The 13,198-nt window shown below is 43.9% G+C and overlaps 1 protein-coding gene across 3 annotated transcripts in view; it reads left to right on the top strand.

The window, feature by feature from the left end:
• The window catches only part of dyrk2 (dual-specificity tyrosine-(Y)-phosphorylation regulated kinase 2), a 24,719-nt gene extending 11,521 nt beyond the window's left edge, over window positions 1-13,198 (top strand). For all 3 annotated transcript variants that reach the window (XM_068709441.1, XM_068709439.1, XM_068709440.1), the window contains exons 2-7: window positions 1,154-1,257; window positions 4,014-4,353; window positions 4,459-4,622; window positions 5,631-6,020; window positions 6,099-6,189; window positions 6,549-13,198. In XM_068709441.1, the coding sequence (XP_068565542.1) occupies window positions 4,032-4,353; window positions 4,459-4,622; window positions 5,631-6,020; window positions 6,099-6,189; window positions 6,549-7,201 (1,620 nt within the window). In that variant the 5' untranslated portion in view covers window positions 1,154-1,257; window positions 4,014-4,031 and the 3' untranslated portion in view covers window positions 7,202-13,198. The remainder of the gene's footprint in view (window positions 1-1,153; window positions 1,258-4,013; window positions 4,354-4,458; window positions 4,623-5,630; window positions 6,021-6,098; window positions 6,190-6,548) is intronic.

The following is a 13,198-nucleotide window of genomic DNA, read 5'->3' as shown; positions in this document are numbered from 1 at the left end:
ACCTGGTTTGAAGAACGACTGAATAAGTAAAAATAAATAGTAACCACCGTAACATTTTCACTGTTCAAGAACCCTATTTTCTTCATAAAAACATAAAGACACACTCGTCTGCTGGCAACATGAAAGACGTCTATAGCCTTCAGGTTTCCCAGTGTTCAAACAACCTGCTTCTGCGCACTCATTTTAGTAGAAATAGAGTTCCAGAGGCCACATTATGCCGACACATTTCTAACATAACGGTCTAAATGTGGTCCAACGTCTCTCTATGAAAACACAGCCGTCTGTCGCAGGATTCCAGCCACTTTCCAGTATTTTGGGAGCTTGACGAGCCCGTTCCTGATACGCCTGTTACGAAACACTAACCTCTTTAGGTGGTGTTCATGTCATGTGGTATTTGGTATGTTGAGGGGGGGGGGGCATCGACGGATACATCATGTCCTCTGCTGGTCGGAGCTCTTTTTAGATCTCTCTTCTGTTCGATATATACAAGAAATGTATCGGCGTCTAATCACAAACACGCTAGCAGTTTCCCCCCACTTCCAGTCTTTGTGCTAAGCTACGCTAAACGCCGGGTTTGAGTTGGCAGTTAAGATGCTGAAAAATATACCAGAAGAAGTACACACACTTTAGTAACAGTACCACGCTGTGAAAATACTCTGTTACTAAGTCCTTCATTCACTATTCTACTAGAGTAAAAGTTTTATTAGTAAGATGTACTTAAAGTAGCAAAAGTACTCGCTATTCAGGGACGTTTTTATCTGTAACAACGCATCATATTTAATAAGCTGATCGTATGTTTTGTTTGTAAAAACAAAAGGAACTAAAGCTGTAAAATAAATGTGTTCCAGTAAAAAGTACTGTGAGTTGTAGTGGAGTAGAAGTATAACATATTATGGAAGTACAAGTACCTCAAAATTGCATTTAAGTACACTTGAGTAGATGTACTTAGTTACTTTCTACCACTGAAAAACACACAACAGTACAAGTATGATTATATTTTGATTAACGTTTAATTGTTTCAGTCATTTATGGCTCCAGTTTGTTGCTGTTTCTCTGTTTTCTACAAATGTTCATCGACCTTATCTTAAGTACGTTGAACCCCGGGCTGCTGGTTCCCTTCTCCTCTGAATGGTTTCTTCTGTTTTGTTTCCAGGCAAAGCGGGCGAGCCGGTCTTCTCTCCGGGTCACGGTGGCTCTCAGACGACGTCGCCCGTCGCTCTGCCGCGACTTCGTAACAACAACCACAACGTCCTGACGGTACGAACGCGTCTCACTCTGTCGGCCTCAATAACCGACCGAGTCCCCAAACTACAAAGGATCTAAAGAGACAATGTAGCTTCAAATTACGACAAAGTACTTTCATGTAGTGGTGACTCTGTCGCCCCCTGTGGACTAAAGCGATAGTGTCTCTGAGCACCAGAGTCCCTTTAGAAAACCTGTCATTCTACTGCAGCAGGTTCCGACAGTCTGACCCTCTCGGTCCTGGTTCTGGTTCTCCCGTTGCCTCCCTTCCCTCCAGCGGGTCCAGCAGTACGTTCTGGGTCTCACAGGTGTCGGCTCCCATAATATGCTGTTAACATGAGCCCTATCAAATCTAAAACGTTGTCATATTCATAATAATAGTTAAATATTAGCACGTAAAAGCAGTCAGACAGGAAGTGCAACAATACAGACTCATTTCTGGGTTTTAGGACTCTAAATATACACGTATAAATACACGTATAAATACACGTATAAATACACGTATAACACGTATAAATACAGCTTTCAGGGAAGCTGAGCTCCACGTAGCTCCTTCATATTTCACACTCAGCATCTGTAGACACTTCGCTGCCGTCTGGTCCGCTGATTTAAGGCCGTTTTGTTTTTCTTTGTTCTGCCGTTAGCGTGTTAGCATGCCGTTAGCGCCGTGAAACTACTGTATATGAGCCTGAGCAGCAGGAAGAGTCGACTGTAGCCAAGTGGCTAATAATAGCCCTCTGCTCCGGGAGGCTTTAAACAGCTGATTGGTTTATAGGGTGGCGTGAAGGACGGACACACACAAACACACACACACACACACACACACACACACACACACACACACACACACACACACACACACACACACACACACACGGACTAATGGTTTAAAGGAACTGATACAGCATTTGTTTACTCCATTAGTGACTGTTAGCATTAGCAGGTTTTTTTCCCGTAAGATGTTATTTATTTATTCTTTGTCAATCAATCGTCTTATTTTTAACGGGCGAGGCGGCAAATTTATTGCACCGAGCAGATTGTAGAACCTCTGATGACCCTGAAATGTCAGAAGTTTTAACAGCAGTGGTCGTAGTTGTAGAGGTATAAGTATTAACAGTAGTACTATTTATTGTAGTGGTAATATTTTAATATAAACTGGGACGTTTTCCTGTTGGGAAATAAGTTATTTTATGATGAATTACTGTAAAGAGAAAGCACAATGTGACCAATGCATCAAATCAAATATTTAATTATGTTTAATACATTTAGTACTGTTTGTAATAAATTGATTATAAAAGGACTGTCAGTTAAGTTTTGATGGGAATTTTTATGATTTTTTTTAAACATTTGTATGTATTAATTCATATTATTTGTTACTACACAATATCTATTTATATTTTTGATATTATTCTATATTATTTTTTTATTCAAATATTTTATTTTAGTGTAGATAATTATTGGTAGATTAATCAATAATTATCAAAAATAATACGTTGCAGACATTTTTTCGTACGGTGAGACAAAAACATGTTGAGAGAGAGAGAGTGTGTGTGTGTGTGTGTGTGTGTGTGTGTGTGTGTGTGTGTTTGTGTTTGAATTTTATCTCTTGACTCACTTCCTTGTTTTGACACATTAATCCTCACTGACCAGATTACACACACACACACACACACACACACACACACACACACACACACACACACACACACACAGTGCCGCCCAGTTCAAAGAAATGCTGTGTGTGTGTGTGTGTGTGTGTGTGTGTGTGTACCCCTCTTGTTATCTGAAAGGACCCAGGTGTGCTGGTCACCACAGCGACAGGGAGTGACTCGCTGAGTGAGATGAGACACAATGAGACAGAGAGAGACAGAGAGAGAGAGAGAGAGAGAGAGAGAGACAGCTGTCTCTCTGTCTCATTGTCTCTCTGTTATTGTTGATTAGAGTGAACCAGGTGACACATTATTAATTATCCACAACCAGTGGAGAGGCTCTGGTGTTGTGTTCAAGAACATCGTTCACCAAACCGTTCATAGTTTGTTCTTCTTCAGGTTTGAATTTCACATATCTTTGCCTCATGTGTCTCCTTCCTCCTCCTCTTCTGATCATCCTCCTCCTCTCCTGTCTTCTTCTGTTGGTCCTCCTCCTCTCCTGTCTTCTTTTGTTGGTCCTCCTCCTCCTCCTCCTCCTCCTCCTTTCCTGTCTTCTTCTGTTGGTCCTCCTCCTCTCCTGTCTTCTTCTGTTGGTCCTCCTCCTCCTTTCCTGTCTTCTTCTGTTGGTCCTCATCCTCCTCCTCTCCTGTTTTCTTCTGTTGGTCCTCCTCCTCTCCTGTCTTCTTCTGTTGGTCCTCCTCCTCCTTTCCTGTCTTCTTCTGTTGGTCCTCCTCCTCTCCTGTCTTCTTCTGTTGGTCCTCATCCTCCTCCTCTCCTGTCTTCTTCTGTTGGTCCTCCTTCTCCTCCTCTCCTGTCTTCTTCTGTTGGTCCTCATCCTCCTCCTCTCCTGTCTTCTTCTGTTGGTCCTCTCTTCCTCCTCCCTTCCTCTCTTTTCTTGGTCTACCTGTGTTCCTCCTCCCCCTCTCCTCCTATTCTGTTGATCCTTCTTTTGTCTCCTCTCCTGTCAATCCTCGTCCTTCATCCTCCTTTTCTCCTCCTCCTTCTCATACTCTGTGTCTTTGTGTTTCTTCTCCTCTGAAGTCTCTTGTTCTCCTCCTCCTCTTATGCTCCTCCTCTTGATGTCTCCTCCTCCTCCTCTAACCACTCTCCTCTCCTCCTCAGGGAGGCTCTAAAGCCACCATGTCTGAGTCCGTCCAGTCGGCCTCTCATCTGTACGAGGAGAACACCAACAAGCGTCCCGTTCTGACCTCCCAGCCCAACGGTCTGGCTCCTCTGGGCTCCACCAGGCCGGGCCTCCCTCTGCCGGACAGACAGACAGACAGGCAGCAGCCCCCCCCGGCCCCGGAGCCCCCCCACCACTGCCGGCAGGGCAGCGCCTCCTCCACCAAGTCGACGGAGGTGAAGCCGAAGCCGTCCTTCCTGTCCCCGGAGCAGGCCATGAAGCAGTTCATGTCCAAGATGTCGTCTCTGGAGCACCACGAGGTGTTCAGCTACCCAGAAGGTGAGCGGCTCTGAACTTCCCAACAGATAGCCAATCAGTAATGTGATCGGTGAGTCATCGCTCTCTTCTTCTTCTTCTTCCTCTCCTTCTTCTTCTCCTCTTCAGTGTATTTCGTGGGTCCGAATGCTAAGAAGAGGTCGGGGGTTATGGGCGGAGCCAACAATGGCGGCTACGACGACGACCAGGGATCCTACATCCACGTTCCTCACGACCACATCTCCTACCGCTATGAAGTCCTTAAAGTCATCGGCAAGGGCAGCTTCGGACAGGTAGTAACAGTACTACTGCTGGTGTACTGCTAGTAGTACTACTACTGGTGTACTACTAGTAGTACTACTACTCTCCTCTGATGGTCCTCTTCTTCTGTCTTCTCTTGATTTTCCTCTCCTCTTTTTTACTGATTATCCTCCTCCTCCTTCTCTCCTCTCTTCTTTTGGTCCTCCTCTCCTCCCCCTCCTGCTCTTCTCCTCCTCTAATGGTCCTCCTCTCCTCTCCTGCCAATCCTCCTCCTCCACTCCTCTCCTGTTGTTCCTCCTCTCCACTCTTCTCTTGGTACTCCTCTGCTCCTCCTCTCCTATCTTCCTCCGGTCCTCCCCTCCTCCTCTCTTCTCGGTCCTCCTCTCCTCTCCTCTTCCTCTCTTCTCCTGTCAGTCCTCCTCCTCCTCTCCTCCTCCTCTCTTCTCCTGTCGGTCCTCCTCCTCCTCTTCTCCACTCCTGTCCTGTTGTTCCTCCTTTCCTCTCTTCTCTTGGTACTACTCTGCTTTTCCTCTCCTATCTTCCTCCTCTCCTCTCCTGTCGGTCCTCCTCCTCTCCTCTCCTCCTCTCCAGTTGGTCCTCCACCTCCTTTCCTCTTCTTCTCCTCTCCTCCTCCTCTCCTCTCCTCCTCCTCTATTATCTTCTTCCTCTCTTCTCCTGTTTGTCCTCCTCCTCCTCCTTTCCTGTCGGTCCTCCTCCTCCTGTCCTCTCCTCCTCTCTTCTCTGTCGGTCCTCCTCCTCCTCTCTTCTCCTGTTGGTCCACCTCCTCCTCTCCTCCTCCTCTTTTCTCCTGTCCTGTTGTTCCTCCTTTCTTCTCTTCTCTTGGTACTACTCTGCTGTTCCTCTCCTATCTTCCTCCTCTCTTCTCCTGTCGGTCCTCCTCCTCTCCTCTCTTCCTCCTCTCCTCCTCCTCTCCACTCTTCCTCCTCTCCTCCTCCTCCTCTCCTCTGAATACCATCATCTGTAGAATTGACCACATTAGAGTAACAGTTTATTCTGTACCATGTGTTCCTCGTCCCCAGGTGGTGAAGGCCTTCGACCACCGGTCTCAGACCCACGTGGCCCTGAAGATGGTCCGCAACGAGAAGCGCTTCCACCGGCAGGCGGCGGAGGAGATCCGCATCCTGGAGCACCTGAGGAAGCAGGACAAGGACTCCAGCATGAACGTGATCCACATGCTGGAGAACTTCACCTTCCGCAACCACATCTGCATGACCTTCGAGCTGCTCAGCATGAACCTGTACGAGCTCATCAAGAAGAACAAGTTCCAGGGCTTCAGCCTCCCGCTGGTCAGGAAGTTCGCCCACTCCATCCTGCAGTGTCTGGACTCGCTGCACAAGAACCGCATCATCCACTGCGACCTGAAGCCGGAGAACATCCTGCTGAAGCAGCAGGGACGCAGCGGCATCAAGGTGGGACAGAGAATGGTGTTTTTTACCTCTTTGTGTCTATTATAATCCATCTGTTAAAACCATCCTTTCTGTCTCCAGGTCATAGATTTTGGTTCCAGCTGTTATGAACATCAGAGAGTTTACACCTACATCCAGTCCAGGTTCTACAGAGCACCAGAGGTCATTCTAGGTAAGTTAACCAGGATGTTCTCATCAACTAAAACAACGAAAGATAATATTCTAATCCGTCGATATTCCACTAAATTATTTTGTGTCATCCACTTAAAAAACAGTAACTAAGTATTTCACTTCAACCTAACTAAGTATTTCACCTCAACCTAACTATGTATTTTACTCTAATCTAACTAAGTATTTCAGCATATTTTCTAAACCTAACGAAATATTTCATGATCTTTTCCTAAACCTAACTAAGTCTTTCACAGTGACTTAGTTAAAACTGATTGAGAAATGATCGGTGGGAATATTAAGTATGAATTAGCATAATTTTGTATGAATCCAGATCTTAACTGTTCAATCGTTGCCCTCCAGGCTCCAGGTACGGGATGCCCATCGATATGTGGTCCCTGGGCTGCATCCTGGCCGAGCTGCTGACCGGCTACCCGCTGTTGCCGGGCGAAGACGAAGCCGACCAGCTGGCGTGCATCATCGAGCTGCTGGGCATGCCCGGCCAGAAGCTCCTGGACGGCTCCAAGAGAGCCAAGAACTTTGTGTCGTCTAAAGGCTACCCGCGGTACTGCACCGTCACCACGCTGCCCGACGGCACCACCGTGCTGAACGCCGGCCGCTCGCGGCGCGGGAAGGTACGTGGCGCGCCGGGCAGCAAGGACTGGAGCGCAGCGCTGAAGGGCGGCGACGACCCGCTGTTCTTGGACTTCCTCAAGCAGTGTCTGGAGTGGGACCCGACGCTCAGGATGACGCCCAGCCAGGCGCTGCGCCACCCGTGGCTGAGGAGGCGACTCCCCAAGCCGCCGACGGGCACCACCGCAATGGAAAAGACCTCGTCCTCCTCCTCCAAGCGCACCACCACCGACGGCGCCGTCACCTCCATATCCAAGCTCGCCACCTCCTCCTCAACCACCATGTCCTCCTCCTCCTCCAAAACCAGGACTAACTTGGCAGCGATCACCGACGCCAACGGAAACATCCAGCCCAGGACGGTGCTGCCCAAACTGGTCAGCTGAGAGTGACCGCACCCCCCCCCCCCCCCCACCACCACCACCACGCTTGCTGTGGTGGGAGTTGGTGAAAGCTGTGAGCAAACCAGCCGGAATGAAACCTGGTTCGTCCAGTTTTGAAGGAAGCACTTTGTTCGTTTCACGCTGGTCTTAGCGGCGACGTCGTTGTTGTTGGGGGGGTGCGTTCAGGACACGAACGCAGAGTCGTGGAAAACTTAGCGTCGGGGTGTTCCAGGGCTGGGATGTAGAGCCGAGCTGAAGGAAAACCTTATTGACAAAGTGGGACGTGTTCAGCCTCCTCAAATTCTCAGAAAAAACAAGACACACATTGTGAGCAGCGAGACAGGAAGTGACCACACAGGTTTTTAAATGATTGTGAGGCTGCTCAGACAATCAGCTCACTCCACTCTGTAGCTCCAAACACTCAAAAACACGTCAACAAACATGGTGCTGACGGAGGGAACAAAGCTTCTTTTTTATGTTTTTACCACAGAATTTTTTTGTAAGCTGACAAATCGACACCAAAAACAACTTTCTTATAATCTTAGTCTTACAAGGTTTTATCTGCTGACAAACAAGTCGGATACAGCCTCGTAATACTTACGTAACAGCTGCAAAAAACGCAAAGATTAGCATGCTAATCTTTCGTCGTATCACTATGAAATCATTTTTGTTACGTTTCAGTTTAGGAGAACATAGGTGGGGCACTTGTCATTACTTAAATGACAGTTAATCAATCCTAACTGAACCATCAACCTGTTAGCTGGCTAACTTTCTTAGCTAGCTGTTGTTTTTACAGTGTGTAGCTAGCCTTTGCTACCATGCTAGCTTAGTGCCTGTCAGCTGGCTAACTGTTAGCTGGCTAATAACCACTGGTTAGTTGTTAGACAGTTTATTTGTTTGTGTTAAGGTGTCCCTTTGCTACCAATTTACAAACTTTTTAAATCAGTCAGCTAGCCATAGCTGGCTAACTATTTGCCTTTTTTTGGCAGTCTGGTGGCTAGCCTTAGCCTTTTTTTTAGCCATAGCCTGTTAGCACTGCCCAGCCTTACGAAGCACAGATTTAGAGTTTTTAAGCTTTTTTAGTTTTCAGAAGGTTCGCAGGAAGAGAAGGGAGCTTAAAAAAGTATGTTTGGGTTACATCACACCATTTTGTTCCCTATTTAATTAAACAAATCTGATTATTAGGGATGCAAAATGGCTGTGAAGATAGAGACGAGCAAAGGGCAGTTTTATGGACAAGTTATAAGTCATGTTAAAATGTAAAGGACTCTGATGTGAAAAGAAATGGAAATGTAAGCAACCAAAGTCTAAAAATAATTAATAAGTAGCTGCAGTTTGACCGCTAGTATTTAATTAGCTAAACCAAGATTCAGAAAATGATTCTGATATATTTGACCGGTCATAACTGCAAAAACAAGATTATAAAAAGCTAAAATAACAATATGATGGTTGTCTGTGTAATTGACAGACTACTTCTGGCCATTCAGGACCATTTAAAGACAATATTTTAATATTTATAGCCATTGTTAAATGATTACTTTCATGAATTCTTGTTAAATGAAAAGAAAAGAATGAAGTAAGAGGAGGAGGAGGAAAAAGGCGACGTAGCATCCAGAGCTGAATGTCTTTTTTCAAATAAGCAGAGCAAAGATTTGATTATTTAGACTTGAAGTAAAGGTGAAGATATTGTAGTTTTATTTGGGACTAAAGCCTCGTGAGCAGCACATTCACAATATCTACGGTCACAAAGAGGTAGAACCTCTGTAGCTAACGCTACGTTAGCATGTGACTGATAGTCGACGGTGCTTCAGTTTCAATTCAGGGTTTCTCTCAACGTAATAAACACTTCTGAGAGAATTAAAGACACTAAACACATTCACTAAAACTAACAAATAATAACATTTAAAAAGGGGTCCAGTCACATCAGTATGTGTTGCGGTTAGTTAGTGACAACAGACTGAATAGAAGAAGTGGACGTAGTCACCGTGACATCACCCGTTCTCAAGTCTGAGTCGGCCATCTTGGTTATTTGCAACCATTAGTGACACGAGAGGGCGGAGCTTAGTACAACCGAACGCTGAATGAAGACGTTTTTTAAGCGACCAAAATGTTACAATTAACTTTGATGAAGTAAAAAAACACTGTGAAAGAGTTAAGACGAAAACAGGGACAACGCCGTGGTAGAGACCTGTCAATCAACCGTGTAGCCCCGCCCCTAAAGCATCCCCTGCTTTATGGTCTGTTTGACTCTAAATGGAGCATAATGTACTAAATGAACATCATGCTGTATTGAAGAAGACTGTAAACTAGAGATTGAGACCATAAACTCATGTTTACAATGTTTACTGAGGGAATAAATCAAGAGAGAAGTAGAGTCATTTTAGACTAGACTTCTATACGACCAGAGGAGTCGCCCCCTGGTGGACACTAGAGAGAATGCAGCTTTAACACATGAAGCATTGACTTCACTTTTCAGACCTGGAGGTTGTCTCCTGGTTGTGATACAGGTGTGCTTAAATTATATCCACTACCGATATGCGGATATTAGTACCAGTTAATGTCGCTAATGCTCCAGTCAGCTGCCATTAAACAATTGTAAGGTGTTTATCTTACTTATTAATACTCACCAACCATCTAGAGGAAACGCTAAAGTGAGTAAACAAAAACACATTGTTGTTGTACCCTGTCTTAGCCTGGGTCTTGTGCAATGCATGCTGGGATACCGCTCCCGCCTCCTTCAAAAAACCCTGAACCGGAGGAGCCAGTATTCCTAGCGTTGTCGCTAACATCAACATGAAGGAGTCGCTCTGCCACTTCCTGGTGTGACTGGGTCCTGATGCTATCAAACATACAATTTACAAACAATAAGTACTAGTAGTACAAGTACACAGAGTTTGTGTGTACGACAGAGATACAGATACAAATAAAACAACACAGTTACAATAATGTTTAGATGAGCTATCAATGTGATCTGGGAGAGGGTGGGGAGTTATTTATTTACAACAATTTTAATATTTATTACTCTAATTACATATTTACTATGATGTGCAGTTCATGCTGTATACTTGAATGTGTGTGCGTGTTGTATGTAGCAGTGTGTGTGTGTGTGTGTGTGTGTGTGTGTCGACGTAACGAGAGGGTTTTCTTAAAGCTTGTTCCCTCACACTCACACAAACCTATATCGACATTAAAAAACAACTGTACCTGAACGCACCCACAGGAAGTCGAGTCATACTAGGAGGAGGAGGAGGAGGAGGAGCTGTGGGACAACAGTGACGTGCTGCACAGGAGGACCTGATGATGTAAAAACACTACCTGCTGGTCCTTTTCTGATGTTTGTTTTCTAAGGATTTTGATTGGTTGATTGTGTTTTTTTTAACATTTTTTTTTTTTTAAAAGAGAGTGCTGAGAGTCGTAACTTTGTGCCTTCAGTATCTCGTCGCCATGACACAACCCGCCCAACACACACACACACACACACACACACACACACAGCAACATTTACAGTGAAGTCAGTTAGTGTCGTTTCACGATGATGTCATTGAGACTCGTGTCAAAAGAGAGTTTTCGGCGGCCAAAGGCGGCTTCCTAGATTTGTTTTCAGCAAAAAGCCCAAAGACACCATGTGAACCTCTGACCTCACTAACACCCCCCCCCCCCCCCCCCCCCCCAAAAGAAGTGTGACCATGAAGCTAATCTTTGATTTTTAAGTGATTTTTGTTGCCTCACGGCTCATTTAAAGCTGCCACATCAGCAAAAAAATATTTAAATAATTATTTAACAAGTGTTTAAAAATTGCACTAAATCTAGTTCTGTTTTAAACAATTGAACACAAACCAATAAAAATTGAGGAATTTAATTATTGAGAATCTGAAGGTTTGTTTCTGTTGATGTAATATGAATAAAAATACATAAAAACAATACAGGCCAAGAGGCTGGAGACTTGATTTTCCCAGCTGTCTTGAATGCAGCATATATAGCGGCTGCTGAACGGGGGTGTTGTATGGAAGCCCATTACCAACAGGAAAAGAGGTATATGTATGAAGTTAGGAAGGATAAAAGATACTCCAGGTTAATCAAAATTATGACGCAATATTACAATGTTTTCAACACAGGGCTGCACGATTAGATGTGAGTTATAGCCTCTTTATGCTAAACGCACACAAAACATTGAACAAATATTTAAATTATAAAATAATTAAATTAAATATATTTAGATTTTTAAAAAAATGTTCAGTCCTCGTCTGATATTACACATTACAATTTTGACTCATTAAATAATTGTGTTTTAACTTAAAGTCATCACTATAAATTACTAAATCATCATTTTGATCCACTATCTTATAGGTTAGTCAGAAATTTATTGACATTTATACTTAAAAAGAAGAATATTCACTTAGTTTTCCATCATTTTGATTTATCATTATTTGTTATTGTCCTTTATAACAATTAGTGTTGTATTTTCCTGGTTGAAATGTGCTTCCATATTGTTTACAGAACCAGGCCAATGCACCAACCACATGTTGTAGCTTTAAACTGATTAACACTGACATAAAGTGTGTGCGTGTGTGTGTTGGGGGGGGGGGGGGGTTGAAAAACATGGCTGCACAATGTACAGACACATATCAGCCAACTGTCGCCTCGGGGCCTGCTGACGACAGGCCTAAGCTAACACTAGCCGATCGACCGCTAGCGTCCAGCCGCTAGCTGCTGCACTGACGTTTGTTTTCTCTACAGTGAAGCTAACAGTAGCCTACTGCTAACTGACCGTTAGTAGCATGTTACAAGTTTAAACCTGCTAGCCGTTAGCATTAATGTGTTGGTTTTTTTTAAAGCAAAGGGATGCACCGATTGTACAAATCTGTGTTTTGTTGATGTTGTTTCTTTTGTTTTTGTTGTTATTTGTTTTCCCCTTATTGTGCCAGGGAAACAAAGAAATCATTGTAAAAAAACAACAACAGTTTTAAAGTCATTCAGTCGTTCATTACACTATCTTTGAGTGAGCACAAATTTATAAAAACAACCTTTAATATAACCTTTCACATGCTACACAACTTTTAATGACAAGAATGTTTCCGTACTTGCATAGCCCAACACAAACACTCTTATTGTGTCACATAAATGTAATTAAATGTAAAAGCGATTACAAATATAAATAGGGCTAACTTTCACCTGTTGTGTTTTTCATAAAGAATACAACGTTGTATTCATCGTTGCGACATTTTCTCTCACTTTTATATACAAACAAATCTCAATCGGTGCATCCCTACTTCTTTCTTTTCTCATGTTGGTACCTCAGACTGCTCAGTTATCATTGTTTTTATGATTATTACTGTTGTCATTGTTGTGACTAACACCCTGGGCATTTGGTTTGAATCTACCAAAGTGCATTCCTTTACAAAGCTAGCTAAGAGCTAGCTGCTCAAACAGACAGACGGGTCAGAAGGTGAGACAGAAAGCAGAAAGCAAGTGAACAGAAGGGCAACAAGAGAAGCTAACTTCCACACAATAAGTACGGAAGGAGATAGTGTTTTTATTTGTTTTTTAAAAGTTTATTATAACAGGCTGCAGTCACACAGGAACATGAAGTCTGGTTTTAACTGACCTCTTGGTAGCATTCAGAAACGTGTGAAAGCACCTGTAGCCTAACTAGCCTGCTAGCTCGTTACCAATGCTAGCCAGGTAGCCTACTAGCTCATTTCTCCGCGCTTCTACCGGGAGGTCGCTGTTAGCCGCTGTTAGCGTGAAGCTGCGCTGTATTTCTGTGACGTTTGCCAGCTGGGTTTTATTGTGGATTTTAATTGTAAATAATGTGGAAAAATGTTTGAATAATATTGGGGGGGGTTGAATGCGCTGCTGTGCCACGCCGCGGCCAGTTTTACAATGTACTGTATCTACTGTACAGAACACAGAAGTCAACACTTTTCTAGTGAGCCTTTGTTAAATTTTATTGTGGTGGAAAAATTATTATTATTATTAATAAAACAATTTTATTGTTCA

This window comes from Cebidichthys violaceus, unplaced genomic scaffold (genome assembly GCF_023349555.1).
Source record: "Cebidichthys violaceus isolate CVI_PGR_0920_01 unplaced genomic scaffold, fCebVio1.0.p SCAF_149, whole genome shotgun sequence".
In the NCBI taxonomy this organism is placed as follows: Eukaryota; Metazoa; Chordata; class Actinopteri; order Perciformes; family Stichaeidae; genus Cebidichthys; species Cebidichthys violaceus.
Note: the sequence above shows the minus strand (reverse complement) of the source record. Positions and strands in the feature narration are given on the sequence as shown.